Source organism: Schistocerca americana, chromosome 1 (assembly GCF_021461395.2).
Source record: "Schistocerca americana isolate TAMUIC-IGC-003095 chromosome 1, iqSchAmer2.1, whole genome shotgun sequence".
Taxonomy (NCBI): Eukaryota; Metazoa; Arthropoda; class Insecta; order Orthoptera; family Acrididae; genus Schistocerca; species Schistocerca americana.
Window position 1 is genome coordinate 1,128,482,898 of NC_060119.1, and position 27,360 is coordinate 1,128,510,257.

At 44.3% G+C, this 27,360-nt stretch overlaps 1 protein-coding gene and 1 pseudogene across 1 annotated transcript in view; both read right to left on the reverse strand.

Moving 5' to 3' along the window:
* Positions 1–1,751: 1,751 nt before the first annotated feature.
* LOC124597070 (protein tailless-like) overlaps positions 1,752–27,360 on the reverse strand; it is a 90,968-nt gene continuing 65,359 nt past the window's right edge. The window contains exon 4 of the mRNA XM_047135916.1: positions 1,752–2,146. Coding sequence (XP_046991872.1) covers positions 1,752–2,146 — 395 coding nt within the window. The remainder of the gene's footprint in view (positions 2,147–27,360) is intronic.
* Positions 7,829–7,946, reverse strand: LOC124559565 (annotated as a pseudogene).

Consider the following 27,360-nt stretch of genomic DNA (forward strand, 5'->3'; position numbering starts at 1 on the left):
TAAACTTTTGTAATTACTAGCTGACCCGGCGAACTCTGTTCCTCCTTAAAGCCAATAAATAATCAGATATTGGATGTTAAGTTCAATTTTTTATTAGGAAATACAAATTAAAAAATTAAGTATTTAATGATTCTTTGTTCTTTATGTTTTTTGGTGCATAGCTTCCACTCTTCAATTAAGTACCTCGTGATACACGACATTTTTTGTTTTATTATCAGGCGCAAGAACAAACAACGCGGATGGTCTTCCGACCCGTGAACGTGCCACATATAACTGACCATGTGAAAAACATGGATATTCCAGATTTAAACTACAAACTTTCAAGGATTGTCCTTGTGATTTGTTAATGGTCATGGCGAACGCAAGACGGATCCTAAATTGAAGTCTTTTAAACTCAAGCGGCATATCGGTTGGGATCATCGGGATCCTCGGAATGAGAACTTCCTCACCTTCGAATTTTCCTTTAGGTATCGTCGCATAAATAACATTGTTCATCAATTTACTTACCACCAAATGCGTACCGTTGCACAGTTTTTGTTGGTTTATGTTTCGAACCATGATTACTACGGAACCAGCTTTTAGGCGTAAATTGTGCGGTGGTAAGCCAGGCACATACAAGGAGTTTAAAAATTCAGTTGGATAGTTGGTGGCTTAATCTTCATTTGTTACACAGCCAATAGATTTGAATGAATGCATTTTACCAGTGATCTCATTCTGAATTATGTAGTTTAGGACATCTACATCTTTATTCTTAGCCGTTAAAATTGCTCGCTCACTCAACCATTCATTACTTTTGTAGTTAGTAATTATGTTTGGGAATACTTTGTTGGTAAGTTCGTCTTTCGATGAGACAAAGTTACAGAAACTATAAGGAAATGAAATCAATCCGCTCGATTCTTTGACAGGTACTCGACCATTACCGATGGGCAGCAATTGCTCAGAGAAATCTTCAGCAGATGTATCATTAAACAATGCAACTCTCATATTTGTTGTCAGCTGAAGTTTCTTCGCATAGCGCCATAGATTCGACGATTTGAGGCAAGCATTTATTTCGTCTGCAGCCGTTAATCTAGGAAGTACTGGCAGTGTTTGGCGGACGGCTTTGTCGAGAAATATTCGATCGTCTTGGTCGCGGCATTGTTAATGATGATTCAAAGAAAATAAAAATTATTTCTTTAAATTTTTAATTAATGATATATACTGATACTTAACCATAGACGTTTAGCTGTCATTTGCGTTTCGTTATTCCATGCCAGATGCGTTTTTGTTATACCACGTTTTATAGCGGTCGAACGGGATAAAAAGTATCCTATGTCCGTCTCCTGGTTCTAAGCTACCAATTTTCAGCCAAATCTGTCCAGCCGTTCTTGAGTTATAAATAGTGTAACTAAAACGATTTTCTTTTCTATATATAGATTTCCCTAATTTGCATGTTTAATTTTCTCATGTCCCTCTTCGCCCTTTCTTACTTTTTTCCTTATTGCGTTCAGGTAAGAACTAAAAATCTGCATAGTGTTCAGGTAAGAAGTTAGAATCTGCATACGAACAAATTGCAATTAATTATATAAAATAATTTGACTTTCTATGTTTTAAATTTCGATCACAGGCTATACTAGTGTTCTTGAATCTGCAACAGAGGAACGTTGATGTGGCTAATACGTTAACAAGTTTAGTTGGTAGTGAGCCAGTGTGGTGTGATCTTAACTCTTTAGATGCTCGCCAGTTGCCTGTGTTTGTTGCGTGCCAGATGTTTAGAGAAGTGTGCGGAACGCAAAGTGTTGTCCGGAGCGCCTTGGACCTGCTTTCCACGCTGGGCTGGGCTGGGCTGGTGTGAGAAACTCGACACCTGCAGCACGCGTGTCCGGCAGAGGAAGCTCGGCCCGCTCTCGGCGGCCGGCCGCTGTTTGTTTGCCGTTCGCCAGAAAGCTTTCTGCGGCGGGAGAGCAGAACGTGGCGGCGGTACCAGCGTTGACAGAAAGCCACTGTCTGGCGGAGGACGCAGGGCAAACACCGAGCACGGAAACACTTGCAGCTGTGAAAGGTGGAAGGCGACAGTGTGTAGCGGGAAGGAGAATCTGCCGACTAGACCGCCGCTGCGGTTTCAGGCTATCACGTCGCTCGAAGAGATTCTTAGGCGTACTGTACGCTGTGAATAGGCGAATTGACAGTCATGTAATCCTGGCCTGTTGTGAAGCGGTAAACCGATTTAGTCCCTTAACATGTGCTACGTGGGTCAACGGAACCTTTTGCGATTTCCTTTATCTGGATATAAACAATATTTGCTTTGTAGGTACCAATCCTCGTTATCAGATCATTTACAACTGTTTTCGTTCGAACTGTTGCCAAATTTGAAACTAACACACATTTAAATACAGCGATTCAAACCAAATCTCACTGTGAAACAAACAACTTAAATGAAGACGGAACAGCAGTCATACTTGATACATTGGAGAATAACAAGTACACTACTGGCCATTAAAATTGCTACACCACGAAGTTGACGCGCTATAGACGCGAAATTTAGCCGACAGGAAGAAGATGCTGTGATATGCAAATGATTATCTCAGAGCATTCACACAAGATTGGTGCCGGTGGCGACACCTACAACGTGCTGACATGAGGAAAGTTTCCAACCGATTTCTCATACACAAACAGCAGTTGACCGCCGTCGCCTCGTGAAACGTTGTTGTGATGCGTCGTGTAAACAGTAGAAATGCGTACCATCACGTTTCCGACTTCGATAAAGGTCGGATTGTAGCCTATCGCGATTGCGGTTTGTCATATCGTGACATTGCTGCTCGCGTTGGTCGAGATACAATGACTGTTAGCAGAATATGGAATCGGTGGGTTCAGGAGGGTAATACGGAACGCCGTGCTGGATCCCAACGGCCTCGTATCACTAGCAGTCGAGATGACAGGCATCTTATCCGCATGGCTGTAACGGATCGTGCAGCCATGTCTCGATCTCTGAGATGGGGACGTTTTCAAGACAACAACCATCTGCACAAACAGTTCGACGACGTTTGCAGCAGCATGAACTATCAGCTCGGAGACCATGGCTGCGGTTATCCTTGACGCTGCGTCACAGACAGGAGCGCCTGCGATGGTGTACTCGACGACGAACCTGGGTGCACGAATGGCAAACCGTCATTTATTCGGATGAATCCAGGTTCTGTTTACAGCATCATGATGGTCGAATCCGTGTTTGGTGACATCGCGGTGAACGCACATTGGAAGCGTGTATTCGTCATCGCCATACTGGCGTATCACACGGCGTGATGGTATGGGGTGCCATTGGTTGCACGTCTCGGTCACCTCTTGTTCGCATCGACGGCACTTTGAACAGTGGACGTTACATTTCAGATGTGTTACGACCGTGGCTCTACCCTTCATTCGATCCCTGCGAAACCCTACATTTCAGCAGGACAATGCACGACCGCATGATGCAGGTCCTGTACGGGCCTTTCTGGATACAGAAAATGTTCGACTGCTACCCTGGCCAGCACATTCTCCAGATCTCTGACCAATTGAAAACGTCTGATCAATGGTGGCCGAGCAACTGGCTCGTCACAATGCGCCAGTCACTACTCTTTGATGAACTGTGGTATCGTGTTGAAGCTGCATGGGCAGCTGTACCTGTACACACCATCCAAGCTCTGTTTTCCTCAATGCTCAGGCATATCAAGGCCGTTATTACGGCCAGACGTGGTTGTTCTGAGTAGTGATTTCTCAGGATCTGTGCACTCAAATTGCGTGAAAATGTAATTACATGTCACTTCTAGTATAATATATTTGTCCAATGAATACCCGTTTATCATCTGCATTTCTTCTTGGTGTAGCAATTTTAATGGCCAGCAGTGTTGTTTAGGAAGTTACAAACTATAAATTCTATGGTTTAAATCCTAACTCTCGATAGGACGTCTGGCATATTCATTTCTCTTAAATGCGGAATTCTACATTTTACCAGAATTGTGTTACACTTTAATGAGTGTACCAGATTCAGACCGCAACATTCAGTTTACTTTGCGAATCTGAGCAATCTACATTACACTATGAAGCAAAGACGTGTAGCTTTGATGACAAGGAGACCAAATCGCGCATACTAACAGGTTACTGCTTACGAATGTATTTTCGTTATCTACATCTACATCAGTACTCCGCGAACCACCTGACGGTGTGTGGCGGAGGGTACGTCTATGCCAATAACTGATCCCAATTGGGTTATACAAAGAGTACTCTACGGTATTGGCCCCCTAGCTAGCGTCCATTTTATCGCGACTCTCTCGCCCAGCGTCAACTCCCAATCGACTGCAAGAAAGCGCAAGTGACTTCTGCACATAAGGAGTGTAAAAGGATGGACCTACAAAATTACAGACCGAAACCTCGGACATTAGTTGGCTTCAGAGGCCTTCAACATATCCTTACTTCGAATATAATAAACGTCCTTGACATCGACAAGCTTATGCCCACAAAGCAGCATGGTTTTAGAATGCATCGCTCGTGCAATAAATACTCAGCTTGCCGTTTTCTCTCATGATAATGGATGAATGGCAACAGGCATATTGCATATTTCTAGATTTCCGGAAATAATTTGACACGGTATCCCATTGCTGGCTGTTAACGGAGCTATGAGCATACTGAATGCGTTCCCAGGTATGTGAATGATTTGAAGACTTCTTAAGTAAAAAAAAGCAATATGTTGTCCCCGACGGCGTCTGTTCATCAGAGACGTAACTGTAGGAGGATACAAGATGACCTACATAAAATTTCTAGTTGGTGCGATGAATGGCAGATAGCTCTAAACGTAGAAAAATGTAAGTTAATGCGAATGAATAAGAAAAAGAAACCTGTAATATTCGGATACTGTCCTGCTTGACGTAGTCGCATCGATTAAATGTCTGGGCGTGATGCTGCGAAGCGATATGAAATGGAATGAGCAAGTAAGGATTGTGATAGGGAAGGCGACTTGTCGACTTGGGTTTATTGGGAGGATTTTGGCAAGTGTGTTTCATCTGTAAACGAGACCGCATATAGGACGCTAGTGCGAGCCAATTCTTGAGTACTGCTCGAGTGTTTGGAACACGCACCAGGTCAGATTAAAGGATGATATCGAAGCAGTTCAGAGGCGGGCTGCTAGATTTGTTGCCGGTGGGTTAGAACTACGCGAAAATACTACGGAGATGCTTAATATACTCAAATGGGAATCCCTGGCGGGAAGATGACGTTTCCTTCGAGGAACGTTACTGAGAACATTTCGAGAGGTGAGTTTTTAGGCTGACTGCAGAGCGATCGTACTGCCATCAACGTGGATTTCGCGTAAGGACAATGAATTTAAGATTAGAGAGGTTAGGGCTCGTACAGAGGCATACAGACAGTCGTCTTTCCCTCGCTCTGCTTGCGAGAGGAACAGCAAAGGAAATGACTAGTAGTGGTGCGGGGTACCCTCTGCCACGCACCGTACGGTGACTTGCGGAGTATCTACGTAGATGTAGATGATGCTTCCTTTCCTGTCTCATTCTCGAATGGCACATGGGAGGAATGATTGTCGGTAAGCGTCGGTAATAGCTCTAATTTTTCGCATTTTCTTATTGTGGCCATTTCACGAGACGTGTATGGGAGGAAGCAACTTATTGTCCGGCTCTTCCCGGGAAGTACTCTCTCGAAATCTGAACGTCTCTCCGTGATGCACAAGACCTCTCTTGCAGCGTCTCCGACTGCAGTTTGTTGAGCATCTCTGTAACCCTCTTGCGCCGAGCGACCACCCGTGTCGAAACGCGCCGCTCTTCGTTAGATCTTCTCTATCTCCTCTATCAGACCTACCTCGTAGGGATCTCAGACTGATGAAGAATACTCAAGAATCGGTCGAACAAGCGCCTTATAAGCCATTTCCTTCATGGATGACTTACATTTCCTTAAGATTCTTTCAATGAATCTCAGTATGGCATCTGCTTTTCCCACTATTTGTTTTATATGGCCATTCCACTTAGCATCACTCCATATAGGTAATCCTACGTATTTTACGGTAGATACCTTATGCTTCGCACGCTTTCAGTATTTTTGACCAAATTCTGCTTCAATTTGCCAAGATCAGTTATTTTTATTATTATATTTTCCATATGAAAATGGTCAGTTTTGGTAGCTTTTCAGATATGTGAGTGTCTCGAAGACGCCTTAAGTAACAGAACGGAGTAGTTGTGCTGGAGGGCGAGTACTGTACAGACGGAGGGGTATGGTCGGGAGTCGCTCAGGGAGGCAGGATAGAGCGCTCTTGTTCTCTGTGTACAAGGTGGTTATAATAGAACTTTCGCTACCTGAAAAACGACAGATCGCAGGACAATGACACTTTGTGGCACATTTGTAAGGACATGCGGAATACAAGTAACGAATAAACCGTTGAAAGAAACAAGTTTTAATTTCCTCGTTAGAGGGTAACATTTTTTTAATTGGATACTGTTTACGTGCTGCGTCAGAAATGATGTCAATGTGACGGCCATCTGCAACCGCGACAGCCTGAAACCCCACTAGACAGACTATTTCACAATTGTTCGCAGCACTTTTCGAACGGTGGGCCACGGATTGTTCAGGTGTCGTGAGACACAGCTCCTGCCCTGCTTGAAGATCGCACACTGCGTCAACCATCCTCAGCCATGGCAACAATTTGTGGCGCAACTGGCCGTCGGCCGCTCCCAATGCAATTCCCAAATCTGCAGTTAACTCGAACGTAAAAACTGAGTCACCTGCAGCACTCGTTTTGATATTATTTTATTATCTTGCTACCAGTTTCGGTGACTCAATACACCATCTTCAGGCCTTATCCGACCATGAGAGGGTGATCTCCAATCAACTACCGAGTTGGTAGTCAATGGTTAAAGATACAACATCTCTAATACAGTAGTTCACAGATGTTGGCCACTGATGGGATAGTGTATACGATTTCTGGTCACCTTTTCAGCATCAGTTAATGCCTTAAGTGGTGTATTGAGTCACCGAAACTGGTTGCAACATAATACGAGGGTTGAATAAAAATTAATGCCTCCACCTTCGTTAATTGGGTTTGGATGGGAATATTTTAATAAATCAAACGCAGGAATAATCCTTAGAATGTGATCTTTAATTACCAATAATCACTTTTCCACATAATCACCAGCCAATTGGATACATTTCTGTCAACGCTGAACAAGTTTTCTGAAGAAGTCGACACTTTGTTTCCGCCACCACAGTCTCACAGTGCTCTCAACGTCTTCACCAGAAGCATAATGATATCCCCGCAGATCTTCTTTCATTACCGGGAACAGATGGAAGGCAGACGGTGCTAAATTTGGACCGTATGGAAGATGCTGTACGGTGGTGAGATTCAGTCTCTGAAATTCTGCTGTGGTGGTGACACGTGAAGTGTGTAGTTTGGCACTGTCATACTGCAGGAAAACATTTTCCTTTTCCTTTCGGACCCTTGTTAGCTGTCGTTTCAGAGTTCACAGCGTCGTGATGTAACACTCTGAATTTATTGTTGTTCCACGATCAAGGAAATCGACATGGATAACACCATCTGCGTCACAGAACACTGTGGCCAAGATTTTTACAGCTGAGGGATGCGTCTTGAATTTCTTTTTCTAGGGCGAGTCTTTGTGTCGATATTCCATAGACTGACGTTTCGTCTCTAGATCGTAATGGGGTACCCACGTTTCGTCTCGTGTCACAATTGAATGGAGAAAGGCATGTGGTCAACACACCGCTCTCCCGGCCGTATGTCAGTTTCCGAGACCTGAACCGCTACTTCTCAATCAAGTAGCTCCTCAGTTTGCCTCACAAGAGCTGAGTCCATCCCGCTTGCCAACAGCGCTCGGCAGACCGGATGGTCACCCATCAAAGTGCTAGCCCATCCCGACAGCGCTTAACTTCGGTGATCTGACGGGAACTGGTGTTACCACTGCGGTAAGGCCGTTGGCACCATGGAGAGAAGGTAATAGAAATTAATCTTCGTACATCCATAGTTGAAATGGAGGACAGTGGGATGTCAGCTGGTATAAATTTATATTAAAAATGACGAAATTTGACAAAATAAAATCGACACCTCAAATACAGGTGGAGGAATTTCGTCATTTTTTATATAAATAGAAATTAAGTTTCGTAAGGAGACACACAGACAGTCGTTCTTCAATAGCTCCATTTGCGAGCTAAGCTGTGCTACAAGGGTAGCATTCATCTCACGCTAGATGAGGAGAACCCTGCGTCATAGTGGCGTAAATAACCTAAATCGACTACATGAGTGCGTAAATCGATCTTTGCGGCTGTACCGATAACGTGAAAGCTAAATGTAAATTCATGTGTACAACCGAAGTGACAGGAATTATTTGTTACGCTCATCCCTGTTGGATTAATTATTAAGCTGTGATCCCAACAATTTGAGATGGTATTATGTGTTTCAGGAACATAATGAATGTCTGAACGAAGGAACCATAACGAAAGTAAAAAAAAAAGCTTTTAGTCAATTTTTTTTTTAATCCGATGAATCGTGCATAAATCGTGTGGATAGAAACGTGAAATAATTAATTATTAAGCTGCAATCCAAAGAATGTGGGATATTATTGTGTGTTTCATGTACATAACGAATATCTGAATGATGGAATCATAACCATAATGAAAGTTTCTTGTTATTTTTCTAGCCTGAAATGAATGCTACCCCATTTTGTTTAAGAATCCGATGTATCGTGTCTAAATCCTGTGGATAGAACCATGAAATAATTAATTATTAAGCTGCAATCCAAAGAATGTGAGATGTTATTGTGTGTTTCATAAACATAATGAATATCTGAATGAAGGAATCATAACCATAACGAAAGTGTCTAGGCATTTTTTTAGTTCGATTAATCGTGCATAAATCATGTGGGTAAAAACGTGAAATAGGGAGAAATTAAAGTGTTTCGTATTTTTATAAAAGCCAATGAATTGTACATAAGTCTTGTGGGCAGAAACATTAAATTGAGAAACTGAAATTCGAAGTAATGCCGAATGTTGCTGGAAATATTAAACCATCTAGTTCGATTTAATTTTACCTTCTTGTTGTAAATCAACTAAGAACAATGAACAGTGCAGATTCAAGAAGCACACAACAGTCGATGTATACAGAATGCACACAACAGTCGATGGGACAACTCGTGAAACTCCTAGCGTGAAATGAATGCTACCCGTGCTACAAGGTACCCTCCGCCATGGACCACGCAATGGCTGGCGGAGTCTGCACGAGTACATGTAGGTTACGGAGGCTCCAGTTTCGTCACAGAGGGGTGGGCATCCACACAACATGACGGTAATGTCGATGGTAGTGATGGAGGGTGCCTCTGTTTTGACGCGACAGAAACTCGGACTTTATTCCTGGCAAAGATCGTAAAAGACTTTCTGCTCGGTTTCCAGATACGCCGTCGAAACGGGGAACTCGGTTTGAAGGTGCTGACTTGGAATGTAACGAGACAGATAAGGGACGGCGACGCACAGGCCGCAACAGTAGCGTCGAGTTTGAGCCTCTGGCAGCAGAGTGGTGGGGGGAGAGAGAGTTGTGCCCTGGGGGAAGAAGCTCGGGCTGCGAACGGCAGAGCGCCTCTGTTTGCCCGCGGCACTGCCGCCTTAACTCGGCGCGCCGGAAAACTCGCGGCGAACTTTTTAATGTTAAGTAGCGGCGGCGGCGGGCGGATGTGCGGGCGCCGGGGCCGAGATGGAGCGCCTCCCTTCCCCAGCACGAGCACCAGCCAGCGCAGCGCCGAGTGTCAACATGGCGCGGGCCACGGCGCGTAATTCGCTTTCTATTTGACTTAGTGATTGGCCGGGCGCTCTTCGGGCCGCGCTGTGTGCGCCGGCATTACTGGCGCGGGGGCGGCGGCGGGGGTGGGGGCGGCGAGGGGCGGGACAGTCCCGTGTCCCGAGCGGGGGCTACCGCCAGCAGCACCCCAGCACTACTGCGTCTTCTCGTACATCTGCACTCCCAAAATCGGTTAATCACGGCATCTTCTCTCTCGGCGGACGTACAGACTAACCTGCACAACACAGAAGCCCTAGTATCTCGGCTGTGTGCTTTACCAAAGATCCATAAGAATGACGTTCCATTAAGACCAGCTGTGTGGCTGGATTGAAGAACACAGCATATTGTTCTCAACGGAGAGACGTCTACAGACGTTAAAGTAACCTCCGGCGTGCCACAGGGGAATGTTATGGGACCATTGCTTTTCACAATATACAGGGTGATCAAAAAGTCAGTATAAATTTGAAAACTTAATAAACCACGGAATAATGTAGATACAGAGGTAAAAATTGACACACATGCTTGGAATGACATGGAGTTTTATAAGAACAACAAAAGTTCACTAAATGTCCGACAGATGGCGCTGGACAACAAAATGTCAGTGACTGCGCATGACAATCGTGTATAAAAGGAGCTGTAATGAGAGAATCAGATGCGCCAGCAGTCGCAGCATGTTGACGTCACCTGAAAAGGCACTTTTAGTGAAGCTGTATTAGCAGAATGGGGAATGTGCTAGTTCAACGTTACGATCCGATCGCCATAGGAAGGGGATTGGAATGGCTAAAGGTCGGTTGACAAATGTAGCTGTGGCGAGAATGATTTCGAAGTTCGAAGCCACGGGTTGTTTAGACGATAGACCCCGTAGTGACCGACCGAGCACAGGGCGCAATGCTGCTGAGACAGTTCAGGAAGAAATGGAGACTGTAGCGGGTTCGTCTATGCACGGGGAAGTCAGTGCTCGTGCAGTCGCACGTCGCACCGGCATCCATACACTTCTGTTTGGTTGGCACTTAGGGGTACCCTCCGATGCTATCCGTACAAAATCCATCGGCATCATGAACTGTTACCTGGCGATTTAGTGAAGCGGAGGGCATTTGCGGTGTGGGCGTTTCAAAAGATGGCGGAACATGACGATTGGTTGAGTAACGTGTTGTGGACCGACGACGCTCATTTCAAGCTCCGAGGGTCTGTCAACGCCCACAACTGCAAAATTTGGGCTACCGAAAATCCTAGAACTGTCGTGGAAACTCCATTGCACGACGAGAAAGTCACGGTATGGGTTGGATTTACCACATCTATCGTTATCGGGCCTTTTTTCTTTCTTCGAGGAAATGCGTGATTCTGGTTTTGTAACTGCTACCGTGACAGGTGAGAGGTACGCCGATATGTTACAGGATCGCATCATCCCCAGCCTGGCTGATAAACACCTGCTGGAACGTACGATGTTTATGCAGGATGGCGCTCCACCTCATATTGCTAGAAGCGTGAAAGATCTCTTGCGCGCGCCGTTTGGTGATGATCGTGTGCTCAGCCGCCACTTTCGTCATGCTTGGCCTCCCAGGTCCCCAGACCTCAGTCCGTGCGATTATTGGCTTTGGGGTTACCTAAAGTTGCAAGCAAGTGTGTCGTGATCGACCGACACCTCTAGGGATGCTGAAAGACAACATCCGACGCCAGTGCCTTACCATAACTCCGGACATGCTTTACAGTGCTGTTCACAACATTATTCCTAGACTACAGCTATTGTTGTCGAATGATGGTGGACATATTGAGCATTTCCTGTAAAGAACATCATCTTTGCTTTCTCTTACTTTGTTACGCTAATTATTGCTATTCTGATCAGATGAAACGCCATCTGTCGGACATTTTCTGAACGTTTGCATTTTTTTGGTTCTAGTAAAAGCCCATGTCATTCCAAGCATGTGTGTCAATTTTTACCTCTCTATCTACAGTATTCAGTGATTTATTCAGTTTTCAAATTTATACTGACTTTTTGATCACCCGGTAAATGAGTTAGTAGATAGTGTCGGAAGTTCCATGCGGCTTTTCGCGGATGATGCTGTAGTATACAGAGAAGTTGCAGCATTAGAAAATTGCAGCGAAATGGAGGAAGATCTGCAGCGGATAGGCACTTGGTGCAGGGAGTGGCAACTGACCCTTAACATAGACAAATGTAATGCAGTGCGAATACATAGAAAGAAGGCGCCTTTATTGTGTGATTATATGATAGCGGAACAAACACTGGTAGCAGTTACTTCTGTAAATTATCTGAGAGTATGCGTACAGAATGATTTGAAGTCGAATGATCATATAAAATTTATTGTTGGTTAGGCGGGTGCCAGGTTGAGATTCATTGGGAGAGTCCTTAGAAAATGTAGACCATCAACAAAGGAGGTGGCTTACAAAGCACTCGTTCGACCTGTACTTGAGTATTGCTCATCAGTGTGGGATCCGTACCAGGTCGGATTGACGGAGGAGATAGAGAAGATCCAAAGAAGAGCGGTGCGTCACAGGGTTATTTGGTAACTGTGATAGCGTTACGGAGATGATTAGCAAACTCAAGTGGCAGACTCTACAAGAGAGGCGCTCTGCACCGCGGTGTAGCTTGCTGTCCTGGTTTCGAGAGGGTGCGTTTCTGGATGAGGTATCGAATATATTGCTTCCCCCTACTTATACCTCCCGAGGAGATCACGAATGTAAAATTAGAGAGATTCGAGCGGGCACGGATGCTTTCCGGCAGTTGTTCTTCCCGCGAACCATACGCGACTGGAACAAGAAAGGGAGATATTGACAGTGGCACGTAAAGTGCCCTCCGCCACACACCATTGGGTGGCTTGCGGAGTATAAATGTAGATGTAGATGTAAGACCGACCGTTAGCGCACGTGGTTCACCGACGTATAAACTGGCGAAATATTTGGCCTCTCTGCTCCAGCCGCGCGGGGAAAAGGCTGACAGATAAATAAAGGGTTCAGGACATTTCACTGAGAAGCTGAAGAAACTAAAACTAGGAGCAAACGATATCCTGGTCAACTTCCATGCTGTTTCTTTGTTTACCAAAATGCCACTTGGTGACTCTCCGGAGCATATTGGTTCCATTTTGTCGCAAGATGTCACCAAGCTCTTTATGCAGTCTCATGACGAGCTATTTCATGTGGAAATGCACTCCTACGAAAAGATGGAAGGCGTCGAATGGTGGCCAACTTCTTCGCGGAACATTTCGAAACACAGGCATTGGACGTGGAACATTGTAAACCTAAGGCGTGGTACAGATAGATTGATGATACCTTCATTGTGTGAAACCAGATCGGTGAGTTTCTAAGACCCTTGAACAGCCTCCATGCCAACACAAAATTTTCCATAGAGCTAGAAAAGGACGAAGAGCTGCCCATTTTAGACGAGCTGGTCACGAGCGATGATGAAAACCTGCGACACAGTGTGCATCGAAAACCGACGCACGCGGACCGATACCTGGGAAGACTCAAATTATTGTCCGAGCCAGAAAACAGGCTTGATTAATACGCTTCGAACGCGAGCAAGACGAGTATGTGAGCCACAGCAAATGGTTGAAATGGCTCTGAGCACCATGGGACTCAACTGCTGAGGTCATTAGTCCCCTAGAACTTAGAACTAGTTAAACCTAACTAACCTAAGGACATCACAAACATCCATGCCCGAGGCAGGATTCGAACCTGCGACCGTAGCGGTCTTGCGGTTCCAGACTGCAGCGCCTTTAACCGCACGGCCACTTCGGCCGGCGAGCCACAGCACCTCAGTCGAGAAATGCAACACCTGGAAACCGGACTAAGGAGAATGCTTACTCCACCAGTTATGTAAGAGGTGTAACAGAGTCAAACACTCAGCAAAGTGACACATTGGAGAAAGAAATGTCGGGTACGGCCTTTCTGCCGCACATTCCCTGAGTGACGGACAGAATCGGCCGTATTTTGCGCAAAGAGGACGTAAACACTATTTGTAAGCTGACAAAGAAGATGGCGCGTGTTCATCGGAGGTGAGGGTATAATCTGGAGTGCCCCAGGGAAGTGTGGTAGGTCCGCTGTTGTTTTCTATCTACATAAATGATCTTTTCGATGGTGTGGATAGCAACGTGCGGCTGTTTGCTGACGATGCTGTGGTGTACGGGAAGGTGTCGTCGTTGAGTGACTGTAGGAGGATACAAGATGACTTGGACAGGATTTGTGATTGGTGTAAAGAATGGCAGCTAACTCTAAATACAGATTAATGTAAATTAATGCAGATGAATGGGAAAAAGAATCCCGTAATGTTTCACTACTCCATTAGTAGTGTAGCGCTTGACACAGTCACGTCGATTAAATATTTGGGCGTAACATTGCAGAGCGATATGAAGTGGGACAAGCATGTGATGGCAGTTGTGGGGAAGGCGGATAGTCGTCTTCGGTTCATTGCTAGAATTTTGGGAAATCTGTAAAGGAGACCGCTTATAAAACACTAATGCGATCTATTCTTGAGTACTGCTCTAGCGTTTGGGATCCCTATCGGTTCGGATTGAGGGAGGACATGGAAGCAATTCAGAGGCGGGCTGCTAGATTTGTTACTGGTAGGTTTGATCATCACGCGAGCGTTACGGAAATGCTTCAGGAACTCGGGTGGGAGTCTCTGGCGGAAAGGAGGCGTTCTTTTCGTGAATCGCTACTGCGGAAATTTAGAGAACCAGCATTTGAGGCTGACTGCAGTACAATTTTACTGCCGCCAACTTATATTTCGTGGAAAGCCCACAAAGATAAAATAAGAGAGATTAGGGATCGTACAGAGGCATATAGGCAGTCATTTCTCCCTCGTTCTGTTTGGGAGTGGAACAGGAAGAGAAGATGCTAGTTGTGGTACGAGGTACCCTCAGCCGCGCACCGTATGGTAGATTGCGGAGTATCTATATAGATAGATAGATGAAAGTGTGTCTTATGTCGGCAAAAGAGAAAAGGGACCCACTTGAAATGTCGGGAATATACCGAATACCCTGTACATGCGGGAAAGTTGCGTTGGAATGACTGGACTATCAGTCAGCACCAGGATCACCGAAAATATGCAGCATTGCAGGTTGCGACAGGTGGAGAAATCGGCCACGGCAGAGCACACGCTCTGCTACATAGTAAAATTCGCCTAGTCGGAAAAGTGTTATCATACCCCCTTGTTCAAAGGACACAAACACGAGAATAGCTATAACAAGAAAGAAGAAAACCTCAAGGTGAACGGAACCTGGATTTCCGTACTGCAGCGAACGATCGTTGCGGGCAGCAAGAGGAGAACCGCAGCGGTAATGACCACGCAAAAGCCCTTGGACGTTGGCGCGCCAGGTACATACAGTCTGCGCCCACGAGCTCGGTTGCAGTCCTCCACCAATAATGGAGGGTGAAGCTTTGACAACGCCAGCCACTAGTGCCGGTGAAACGTCAGAAAAATCATCAAACAATCGTTGTCCGAAGAACCCGAGTCAGAAGCCAACAGGCAGCTTGTCAAGAAGTAGCCACGAAAGTCTTAACAATTTTGTACCAGCATTACATCTGTTAGACTCTAAAACCGATGAAATGGCAGTTATACATTTACATACTTTTAAAAACTTTTTTATTTGTACGTCACATTCCAGTGTACATTCATTAGTTAACGTTTTAGTGGAGACTATATTGCACATTCATTGTTACTGTTGTTGTGGTCTTCAGTCCACAAACTGGTTTGATGCAGCTCTCCATGCTGCTCTATCCTGTGCAAACCTCTTCATCTCCGACTAACTACTGCAACCTATAACCTTCTTAATCTCCTTAATGTATTCATCTCTTAGTCTCCCTCTACTATTTTTACCCTGCACGCTTCCCTCCAGTACTAAGTTGGTGATCCCTTGATGCCTCAGAACGTCTCCTACCAACTAATCTCGTCTTCTAGTCAAGTTGTGCCACAAATTCCTCTTCTCCCCAATTCTATTCAATACCTCTTTATTAGCTACGTGATCTATCTATCTAATCTTCAGCATTCTTCTGTAACACCACATTTCGAAAGCTTCTATTCTCTATTTATCGTCCATGTTTCACATCCATACATGGCTACACTCCATACAAATACTTTCAGAAACGACTTCCTGACATTTAAATCTATACTCGATGTTAACAAATTTTTCTTCTTCAAAAACGCTTTCCTTGCAATAGCCAGTCTACATTTTATATCCTCTCTACTTCGCCCATTATTTGCTTCCGAAATAGCGAAACTCATTTACTCATGGGCGCCACGTGGTTCATGTAACTTTAACTGTGTTCTTCCATGGAACATGAGTTTTGTTTCTGTACTGAAAAATAATCAGCAACTGATAGACGATCTTTCTGCATTTTTTCACGCTCTCTTCCTTTATCAAATTGAGAGCATTTATACATCGTTCTTTTCAACTACCGTAGCCATGTGGTCATGAACTTATACAGAAGTGGGGATCCCACCCAGGTGATACGCCTTTAGCAAATTACTAGAAGGATATTACGTGCGCTCATTTCAGGTTCCAGAAGGTAAGTATGCATTGAGATCATTGTGGCAGCGAATTAGACGTTAAATGAAGTTCAGTTTCCCTGAAGAAAAGTGTTTAAATTACAATTGTGATCCACGTATGCTCAGTGTACATGCTTCCTCAATAACGTGGATCATTCTAAACATTTTTATAGGTCAAGCGATGCTCTGATTGATGGGAAACTGCCAGCCGCGGTGGCCGTGCGGCTCTAGGCGCTCCAGTCCGGAGCTGCGCTGCTGCTACAGTCGCAGGTTCGAATCCTGCCTCGGGCATGGGTGTGTGTGATGTCCTTAGGTTAGTTAGGTTTAAGTAGTTCTAAGTTCTAGGGGACTGATGACCACAGCAGTTGAGTCCCATAGTGCTCAGAGCCATTTGAACCATTTGATGGGAAACTGGATGATTCAAGTGTGCTTAAATATTCTTTTAAGTCATTGCTCAATGTTAGTGCTACCTGTGCCCATTTATCCTTTAAATGCAGTCCGACCGTGTCCTAATAATATTTTCATGGGTCAATATTCACAGATATAAAAGAGTTTTAGTCATCGCAGTTTCCTGTAGTCATTGTCACAAGAACTCATAGTTACACAAGACACAATCCGCTTACAAATTAAAAAAAAAAAAAAAATCTTCGACACATAGATACTTGCGATTTGCGGCAACACGTAAAGCAACTCAAAACTCTAAACGATTCATTTTGTTTTGTTTCAGTTGCTAAGGAAAGAGCCCATTGGGTGGTGCGGTTTGCAGAAATTAAATCACCCGTTGCTCTCCATAGAAATTTCCGACGTGAATTTCAAAGGTGGCCATCGGACGTTAAGACGATTACGGCTCAGTGTGACAAGTTCCTAGCCATTGGCAGTGTAAAGGGACTTAGATTCTGGCAGAAAATGCACATCTGATGAAATGACAGAGGACATCAGAAATACCTTCCAAGTGTGCCCATCAAATTCAGTCCGCCAAGCATCAAGAGAGCTGAACAGCCCCCTTTCAAAAGTTCAAATTGTGCGAGCATTGAAGGAAAACGGCTTTCAGATTCGTCACTAATCTGCAATCGAGATGTTGGACTGGGTCGGGCAAAACCCTAACTATCACGGAAATGTCGTTTCCGTGACGAAGAAACCTTACACACTCGTGGGAAGGTTATCTGGCACTACATTCGCATCTGGGATTCGTAAAACCTACTTAGTTTTCGGAAGCGTGTCATAGACAGAGAAAATCTGACTGTGTAGTGTGTGCTGATGAAAGACTGCATAGTTGGACCATTTTTCTTCGTCGAGCAGACGGCAACAGGAACAGTTTGGCTGAGCAGTTCACTGTCCTTCCTCTTCAGTCGAGTGTGATCTTCCAGCAGGACGGTGCTCCACCGCACTGCAGTTTACGTCTTCGTGACTCGCTGGCCCGAATATTTCCACAGCAATAAATAGGAGAGGATGGACCAAACATGTGTTCACCACGATCTCTGGACATAGACCTACTGGATTTCTTCCTGTGGGCGAAAGTGAAAGCCAGAGTGTATATCCGGCTTGTGCGTAAACTAGACGAACTATGCAGAAGAACTGTGGATGGAAGAGCCTCCATCACCCCACAAATACTTGTGCGCACATAGAGTATCGTCCGGACATTTTACGGGTTACGAAAGAGGCCCATGTAGAAGTATACAAATCTTTTTGAGTTACTTTACATGGTGACGCAAACCGCAAATATCTACGCCTCATCGCTGGCCGGTGAAGCCAAGCGGTTCTAGGCGCTTCAGTCTGGAACCGCGAGACCGCTACGGACGCAGGTTCGAACCCTGCCTCGGGCATGGATGTATGTGATGTCCTTACGTTAGTTAGGTTTAAGTAGTTCTAAGTTCTAGAGGACTGAGGACCTCAGATGTTAAGTCCCATAGTGCTCTACGACTCATCCTTTTTTTTATTACATTTGTAGATCAAAAATGTTTCATTTGAACACCCTGCATTATCGACTTTGTTTCCTGTTCCAAAGGCGCAGACGAGAATCCAAAGAAAACCATGAAAAATTGGATTGCTTTTCTGCGGGAGTCGCAGAAGGACGTGGAAGAGAGTTGTACACACAAAGGTATTGTCACAGACAGTGTTCACCAAGTGAATAAGGCAAGACGATTTTTGGAAGGTCACGGGAAAGATGCGCAACACGTTAAGGAGCATCTCTACAGGGAACAGAACGAAAGAACCAGGCGTTCTGGAAACTCATGCTGTCAGTCCACACGATAGCACCAGGGAAAGTGTGAGTCAGTGAAGCTGCGAGACTGAGTAGCGTTACACGTATTCTTCTGAACCATCATTATGAGGCACTATATCCAGCACCGACGCCTGCATCCATCCGCATGTGATCTGTTACTCAGTACTGTTTCAGCATTCGAAAATGTTACCAAGTACACATTGTAATGGTACTTGAATTACGCAACCATTATGGTACCTCACCTCAACCTCCCGATACCAGTAATATTCTACTGTATTTCTGTTAACTACTTAACATACTTCTGAGACAATATTCAGATTTTATTTCACTTTTGATACACCGATATGTTTATATTGCAATGATATTATTCTTATGTGTATTCTTTCTTTTGTCACTACGATCTTTGACGTACTTGTAACTCTGATTTTTGGGCGCGTAAGCGATTATTAGTTAGTTGTTAAGTTGTTAGAGAGTTGGACGTTGAGAAAGTCGAGTCGTGGACGTCATGTTGGAGAGACGAATATTGTCGTCAGCTTATAAAATCTGAACTTTAACAGTGACTGTGAGGAAGATGTTTTCAAGTATGTTTTGTATTGTGAAGTGATGTTTTGTGTGTTACGTGATATTGCAATAAAAGCAATTAAAAGGAAATGTAACTTAAATTCGGAGTGCTGATTATTTTTTTACATCACCATTGTGCTAACTTTGAAAGGTTTAATCTCCAAGAATGGTTTGAGAAGCGCATCTACAAAACTTTTGAATATAGCACAATAAAACCTAGGCCTCTTTGCATCCGAGCTTGGAATCATAACCACCTAGACTTTCAACGATTGAGCCGTGATTTTACGACGAGACCAGCGTGGGAAACACAAAAAGATGAGTGCCTAGTTTTTTCATTATTACATGAAATGACTAATAACTGTGCTGTAATGACACCTGCCACGTAATATGACTGTTGTTGCCCGAAAATGCAGTGTTTAGCAGCGTGAGCAACACCACAATCGTTATAAAATTTTGACCTTTGTTGTGTTAGGGTTGTTAGAACATGACGGTACACAAAGAACGAATTCTTATACGCTATGGTTCAAATGGCTCTGAGCACTATGGGACTTAACTTCTGAGGTCATCAGTCCCCTAGAACTTAGAACTACATAAACCTAACTAACCTAAGGACATTACACACATCCATGCCCGAGGCAGGATTCGAACCTGCGACCGTAGCGGTCGCGCGGCACCAGAATGTAGCGCCTAGAAACCCTCGGCCGCTCCGGCCGGCCTGATACGCTATGCTAGACAGGATCTTAACAGGCGAGTACAGTCCAGACGAAAGCGTAGCTCTGGAAACTAAAATAAGAGATTCAGGAAGAATGACGCGGTTGTTCTGGGAGGCCCTGTTGGATAAATTTAGAGAGTCGTCGCTGGAGGACGACGGCATATCTCCCGCAGAGATTGAGAGTATGAGATCAGAGACCGCTTTCCGCATACTCAGGCGTATAACTATTGTCCGATTACAATTACTCGATAGTTAATACTTCACGCGTTGTTGCTGGTTTCCTCCATTCAGAGCGCTCCATCTTACAACTGAATCGTTCGCCGTTGCCAAACAGCTGCAACAGTTGGTCAGTTCACCTCCAATTCCTTGTCCGGCATTCTTTCTTGATGTGATCGTCTACGTCTACATCTACATACATACTCCGCAAGCCACCTGACGGTGTGTGGCGGAGGGTACCTGGAGTACCTCTATCGGTTCTCCCTTCTATTCCAGTCTCGTATTGTTCGTGGAAAGAAAGATTGTCGGTATGTCTCTGTGTGGGCTCTAATCTCTCTGATTTTATCCTCATGGTCTCTTCGCGAGATATAAGTAGGAGGGAGCAATATACTGCTTGACTCCTCGGTGAAGGTAAGTTCTCGAAACTTCAACAAAAGCCCGTACGGAGCTACTGAGCGTCTCTCTTGCAGAGTCTTCCACTGGAGTTTATCTATCATCTCTGTAACTCTTTCGCGATTACTAAATGATCCTTTAGCGAAGCGCACTGCTCCCCGTTGGAACTTCTCTATCTCTGCTATCAACCCTATCTGGTACGGATCCTACGCCGGTGAGCAATATTCAAGCAGTGGGCGAACAAGTGTACTGTAACCTACTTCTTTTGTTTTCGGACTGCATTTCCTTAGGATTCTTCCAATGAATCTCAGTCTGGCATCTACTTTACAGACGATTAATTTTATGTGGTCATTACATTTCAAATTACTCCTAATGCTCACCCCCAGATAATTCATGGAATTAACTGCTTCCAGTTGCTGACCATCCCGAATCATGGTTCTGGCACTTTTATTTCACACATGATAACCTCACCAAAAACAACACTCTCTCTCTCACACACACACACACACACACACACACAACCGATGCTAATGAAATACGTACTTCTCATACACAGCACTTAGCAAACACTACTGAATATTTCTGCATAAGACTCGATTCAGCGACGCATTTAGCGCTATCGTAATCACAGGACTTACACTAGATAAGTTTCGCACGACACTGCGCGAAACCGAATTTTTTTAGGCTACAAAACGTCGTCGCCATAGGCAGCGTTGTGTCGTTGCAGAGTTGTTAGCCTATTAATTGGACGTGTAGAATTACGGTATATTGATAATTTTTACTTATGGACCGTCTGACAGCAACTGAATAAAACACAACTTTAGTGCCATACGCGTTTCGTCTTTATTTTCTGCAAGGCATCATCAGTGGCCTGGAATATGTACATATGTTTGCTATTTAATTTACATTTTGGTCACTGTACCTATAGGTTATAAGCAGTTCTGGTGGTTGGTATTTCCTATTAAGTAGTAATGCTTTGAACTGTACTTACAGGTTGCGTGGACGATTTCCTACATATTACGCTCCTGTTGCATTCTTGGTGTTGTTCTAATTCTTATGAATGGCAATTTGAGATTTTTTCACACATTCCACAGCACTATGAACTGAACACTTGTTTCGATGCAAATGTTTCGGTTTCTGTTGCCGACTGTCAAATGTTTTTGCCAAAGATCGAATGTTATTGTCAAACTTTCGAGCGTAATTACTGAAGTATCTGTGATCTGTTCGTGTATGCATTTGTGCGTGCGTTTGTGTGTGTGTGTGTGTGTGTGTGTGTGTGTGTGTGTGTTTGTGTTTGTGTGTGTGTGTCGGTCCATCAGTAAAAATTATCAATATACCGTAATATTACATGCAACTGAGGAAGACAGGACTACAAATGTTGAGGACGTGTAGAAGGTCGTATGCTCGAAATTTTTTTTTTTATATTTAACCAAAAGAGTTTAATTATCACGTTTATTCAATTGAATGGTTTAATTGCATTTTTTATTTATAATTCTTTGTCGCGTCATTTTTCGTCACTGTATCTATTTCGTAGTTGCTCTTATTTTTCTTCCCGTCATTCATTATTCGTTTGGAATGTACCTTTGTCGCCTATAATTTGCAACTATGTGCCACCGAGGGATGTTCATCTGTTGGTAACGCGGCAGCTTTTGTACTGGTAGCCACTGGGAGGATAGTTTCAGGTAACAAATGATAGCGAGTAATTACAGTTTGCATTTAGCGCTAAACCTGAATTTTTTCTGTCTTGAGTTTGCTCGTAGAAGTTAGCTTTAATCCCGGTGAACAAAACAATCGTGATTTTAGTTCTGCCGCAGGTTGTGACCGCCGATTCCTCGGATATATCGCTCATCACGAGGTTGTGGATAGCTTAGGACGCGAGTTTAAATTGAAGGCTACAAACCCGCATCGTCCGCCGCAATTCAGTCAGTGGTCACTTAAACTCTCACATTTCCGATACATCTCGCGGTCGCCACTTCCTGCATTGCTCTGTGTTACGCATTAAAAGCATTTGCGAAGTGATCTGCTGTGTTTGTGCGTCGCATATAACCGAGCGGTAGCCGGCAGCCGATGTGGCAACACTGTAGCGGCAAGTGGCGGGCGATAAGTGTCAAGATATTTTAATCTGACTACAGTCGCTTTCGCCTCGCTCCATACGCCAACATGACAGAACAAAAGTGATCAGTACTGGCACGGAATATCCTCCGCCATCGCCCGCACTTTATTTATTTTTATTTATTAGTGTCAAAAGTGTTGCAAGCAAAATATACAAAAAGAGAGCCTGCACTGTGACTTCGGATTGTACTGTGAACAGAGAAAACTTGATAATAAGATTAGATTAGGGTGGCGATGTTAATTTCAGGAAAGTTTGCCAGAAAACTGTTGGCAAAAAACAGAACTACAGGCAACTACAGGAGCCCTCACACATCCATTATTTATTGCACAATAATATTGTGTCAATGTAAAGTGCGAGGCCAAGGACAGCACAATATTATTATCTAGTGTTTTACCCTAGACACGTCAGTTGAAACTCTGCTTGTGTAGTGGAGATGCCAGTGCTCCATGATGTAGAACTCTCGTGTACTGCTAGTGCAGTCGCTAAGTGCTGGAAAATGAAAAGCAAGTGGAAGAAACGGCGATGGGCGGGAAAGTGACTTGGAAAGGCTTTTACTCACGGCCGTACAAACGTTCTGACAGAACTTACAGCAGAGCCGGATGATTATCGAATGTTTTAAGAGGAGGTTTACTGTCTTTGGCTCGAAAAACATGTTCTTTGAGAATTTCTTTCTCAGGATGTGTTATAGATATCATTACAAATGTGGTCAAAATGTTTATTGATATTTCCTCTACAAACTGGAATTTTTTCGACTGGAAATGTTGAAGAGCAAAGGCGGAAGTGCCGTCGGAACGAAGCAAAATTTCGATGTAGACCTCCACGCGCGGTATGTTACAGGTCAGCCGGCTCGTCTGAAATCAAAATTGAGTTGACGTTAGCGAAGTATATAAGATTCTTTGGGAGTTGTGCCTCGCTTAAGTTATTTGGACCATAGGAAACAAAATGGCGGCCATTTAAAAAAAATAGGTTTTTTTTTTATCGATGTTTCGACTTCGTCGGCCAAGTAAAAATATTTATAGTTGATGGATCGGAATTAAAGTGGTACAACTCTTAGGCAAATTTAGTTAGCTTCGTCGGAAACAAAGAATCATGTCAATCGGTTCAGTAGATTTGAAGTTACCATACCGCGCGATAAAAAAAAAAGTCATTTCGAGAAAAAACACGTTCGAAATTTCGACTATATATAAATGCAATATTATGCAACTTATGTTGAATATGTTATTGCGGGTCCATAAACTAGTCCTTCCTTTTCCTCATACAGGGCGTTCTGCTCGATCTGGGCCATCCTGCGCTGCTCCAGAGCCGCTCGTACGGCCGGTGACAAGCGGTTTCCGGCCGCTTGAATTCGGTGGTGCTTGGCGAACTGCGTCGAATAGACCTAGGGTGACGTCCATTGTTGTCATGGTCTTCAGAATTGCTGAATACCCTTCGCTGGAGCTGCTCACTGACTGGAAAGTCGCAATCTCCATAGTCTTCGCACCAGAATGCAAATGCTTGGGGGCTAACTTCAAAACACACGCGTTCAAACTTTGATTTGAATTTTGTGTGTTTCCTCCCAAGCACCGGTACAATAATTCGTCCTCCAAAAGTAAAAAAAAAACTAGTGTGTGAAAAAGGCCGATTTCAGGCAGATGCATTTTTTTATTCAACCGCGAATAACAAACATTTCCGCTCCGTATTTGGAAAAACCGTTTCAGGGGTGGATTCTAAACACTTATATGGATCCAAAAAGGCAATTTAAAAAATTCGAATTTTTGAACCAAAAGATAGTAAACCTCCCCTTAAGGATGAATGAGGAATCTTTCAAAGAATTGGTGAACTTTGTTGCACCTTATAGACAAAGAAAAGACACCGTTAATATACTCGTGGAATTTCACTTTCTACAATGCTGAAGCGATCTATGAACCTGGAAATGAGCGAGACGTTATGGTAGGGGATCGGTAGTGGTGCTGTTACGTATTTCCAAAACGAAGAAATAAGCAGTTGCAGTATTATTTTACTGTACTTTTGTCGAATGTGTCTACAGCTAATTACTGAAGGTTAAAGATGTAACCAAAGTGCCGCCATGAATGCAATTCAACAGATGATCCCCTTCCTCTGTCTTTCCGATGAATTCATATGCGGTCGCTGTATCAGTCGTTTGCATGTATGCAAATCACGAAGTCTCGGCAGGAACTTCCGTATATTGCACAATATGACTCTCACACGACACAATATACACTTGCCCGCGAAAGGCAAAGGTCCCGAGTTCGAGTCTCGGTCGGGCACACAGTTTTAATCTGCCAGGAAGTTTCACAATATACAATACATTGCGCAATATCTAGAGCTGCCGTCAGAGTTTTTAAAGCTCTGCATTCTGCTTCCATATATTGCGCAGACCGTCATGCCGCTCCTAGACGGTCAACGTTATTGTGTAATACTCAATCTTGTGCAATAAATATTGAGCTTTCGAGGGCCCCTTAAGACCACGTAACGGAAGACCACCAGCGACCAGAGCGAGGAAGTCGTCGCTCGTTGACAGCTGATCGCAAGAGTGTTTGAGATGGTGAGAAACATTCGCAACACGCCAGGAGTTTGAGCGTAGTGGCTGATGATGTCCCGACAGAGTGAATCCAGTAGTTTGCTTTGTGCTGGCGGCTCTACGTGAGCGCCCATCGTCACGCAACAAGCACAAAAATAGTTCAAATGGCTCTAAGCACTATGGGACTTAACATCTGAGGTCATCAGTCCCCTAGACATACAACTACTTAAAACTTACTAACCTAAGGACATCACACACATCCATGCCTGAGGCAGGATTCGAACCTGCAAACGTAGTAGCAGCACGGTTACGGACTGAAGTGCCCAGAGCCGCTCGGCCACAGCCACCGGCCAACAAGCACAGACCCTCACTTAATATTCCCCTGTTTTGTTTCGTATCGCCTTCCGAAGGTGTTTTTTAGCGTTTCCACAGTACCGTACCGCAGTTGATCGTCTCCTGCTGGAGCAACAGCTCAGTGAGGAGAATGAATCCCTTTACGTCACAAAACACGGAGGCCACGATGTTTCGCTGATGATGAGGGGGGATGTCGCCACTGTACTGGTTGTCTCTTCTTGTCGGCTGTGTAAACCGCCGCCCAAGTTTCGTCGCCAGTCACGGGATTTGTTCACCGTACAGTTGGAAGCGCTCGAGAAATCTCCATAAAGATGAGATTCTGTCGACTTCGTGCTGATCTGTGAGCTGTTTTGGTACCCAGATAGAATAGAATATTAAAAGTAATCATTTCATGCAGCAGAGATGGGGAGATTTCTAGAAACCTCTCTTTCATCTCCTCCAAAATCAATCAAAAGAAGCCTCGAATCGTTTCTTCGGTCTTATTCATCCCATCAGTCAGGATTTAGCGACACCCACTCCTTTGTTCTTCCTGAGTATTCGTTGTCTCAGTTCCAATCTCGCAACACCACGTGTACATTCTAATGCAATTCATCCCACCATAAACAGCTCTGATTTCGTAAAAAATACCGAGGAGTCCAGAATAATGCAGATACTCTTTGATATTCAGAAAGGTATCTTCCGTCTATGGAACTCAATGAAAGATAGTTTGTTTTTTGTGATACGCGTTTCGCTTCTTTTATTTATGAAGCCTGTAACACATGTTTCTTTTGATACATATAACAAACGTATTATGTGGTAGTTACAATATGCTACTATGTTACAGTTTGTCATGTTTTTATCTTGTTTTACGGATTAGAAACGAGTTTTGTAGCACAAATTTCGTGATTTTCCAGCAGATGATAGTGCAGCAATGAATGAAGTAAGATGGTCGTCTGAGCAACGCAAGGCCGTATTGAACTGGTACTAGAAGTACGAAAACATGATCGAGGTACAACGACAATGGTGTAATGTGTACGGAACTCACGTGCAACAATTCATCATAGTCGGGATAAATTTTAAGCCGATGATACTGTTCGGCATGTCCATAAAGAGAGGTCTGGGGGACCGAAAACATTAACAAGTTCAGCTTCCAGCGCTGTTGTGTTGCAAAATTCTACTAGGTCACTTCAGAAATTGCGAAGCAGGGTGCACTTGAAAGCAAGGTAAGCCGGTCAAGCATACGACGAATTCTGAAGACTGCAAAGTGGGAAGTGTACATTCCGAGATCGGTGCACGCTGTGAACGAGGACGACCCGGATAGAAGAATCGAGTACTGCCAGTGGTTGCAAGGTATGCTTCACGAGGACGAACGGTTTGTAGGGATGGTTATCTGGTCTGACGAGGCGCAATTCGAGCTGAACGCCTACTGTGCACCGCCACAACGCCGTGTACTAGACTCCTGGAAATCCTCACGTTTACTTGGACAAACATGTTCATCTACCGGGTGTTAAGGTGTGGCGGGGTTTGTCACTGCGTTGTTTGACTGGCCCATTCTTTTCTGAAGGTATCGTAAGTGGTCAGGTGCAACTGCACATGCTGCAAACATCTATTTTACCTGCCATCCGATAGGTGTTTAGAAATAAAAGATTTTATGTACAACAAGATGAAGCTCCGCGTGACCACCACAGGGATGTCGGAGCCTACTTGGATGTAAATCTACCCGGACGGTGGATAGATCGAAGAGGAGCTGTTGAGTACCAACCATGGTCTCCAGACATTACACTTCTGGACTTCTACCTATGGGCGACCTTGAATAATGAAGTTTTACCAACAGAGCCATCTACACTGAACGAGCTACGAGAAACCATCGAGGCGTCATGTGCAACTATCACGTTGGCAACACTGACAGCCGTAGTTCGTTGAACAGTTCAACGGCATCGACGTTCTTTAGCTGCTAAGAGGGGTCACTTTGAACACATAAAATATCCTTTCCCC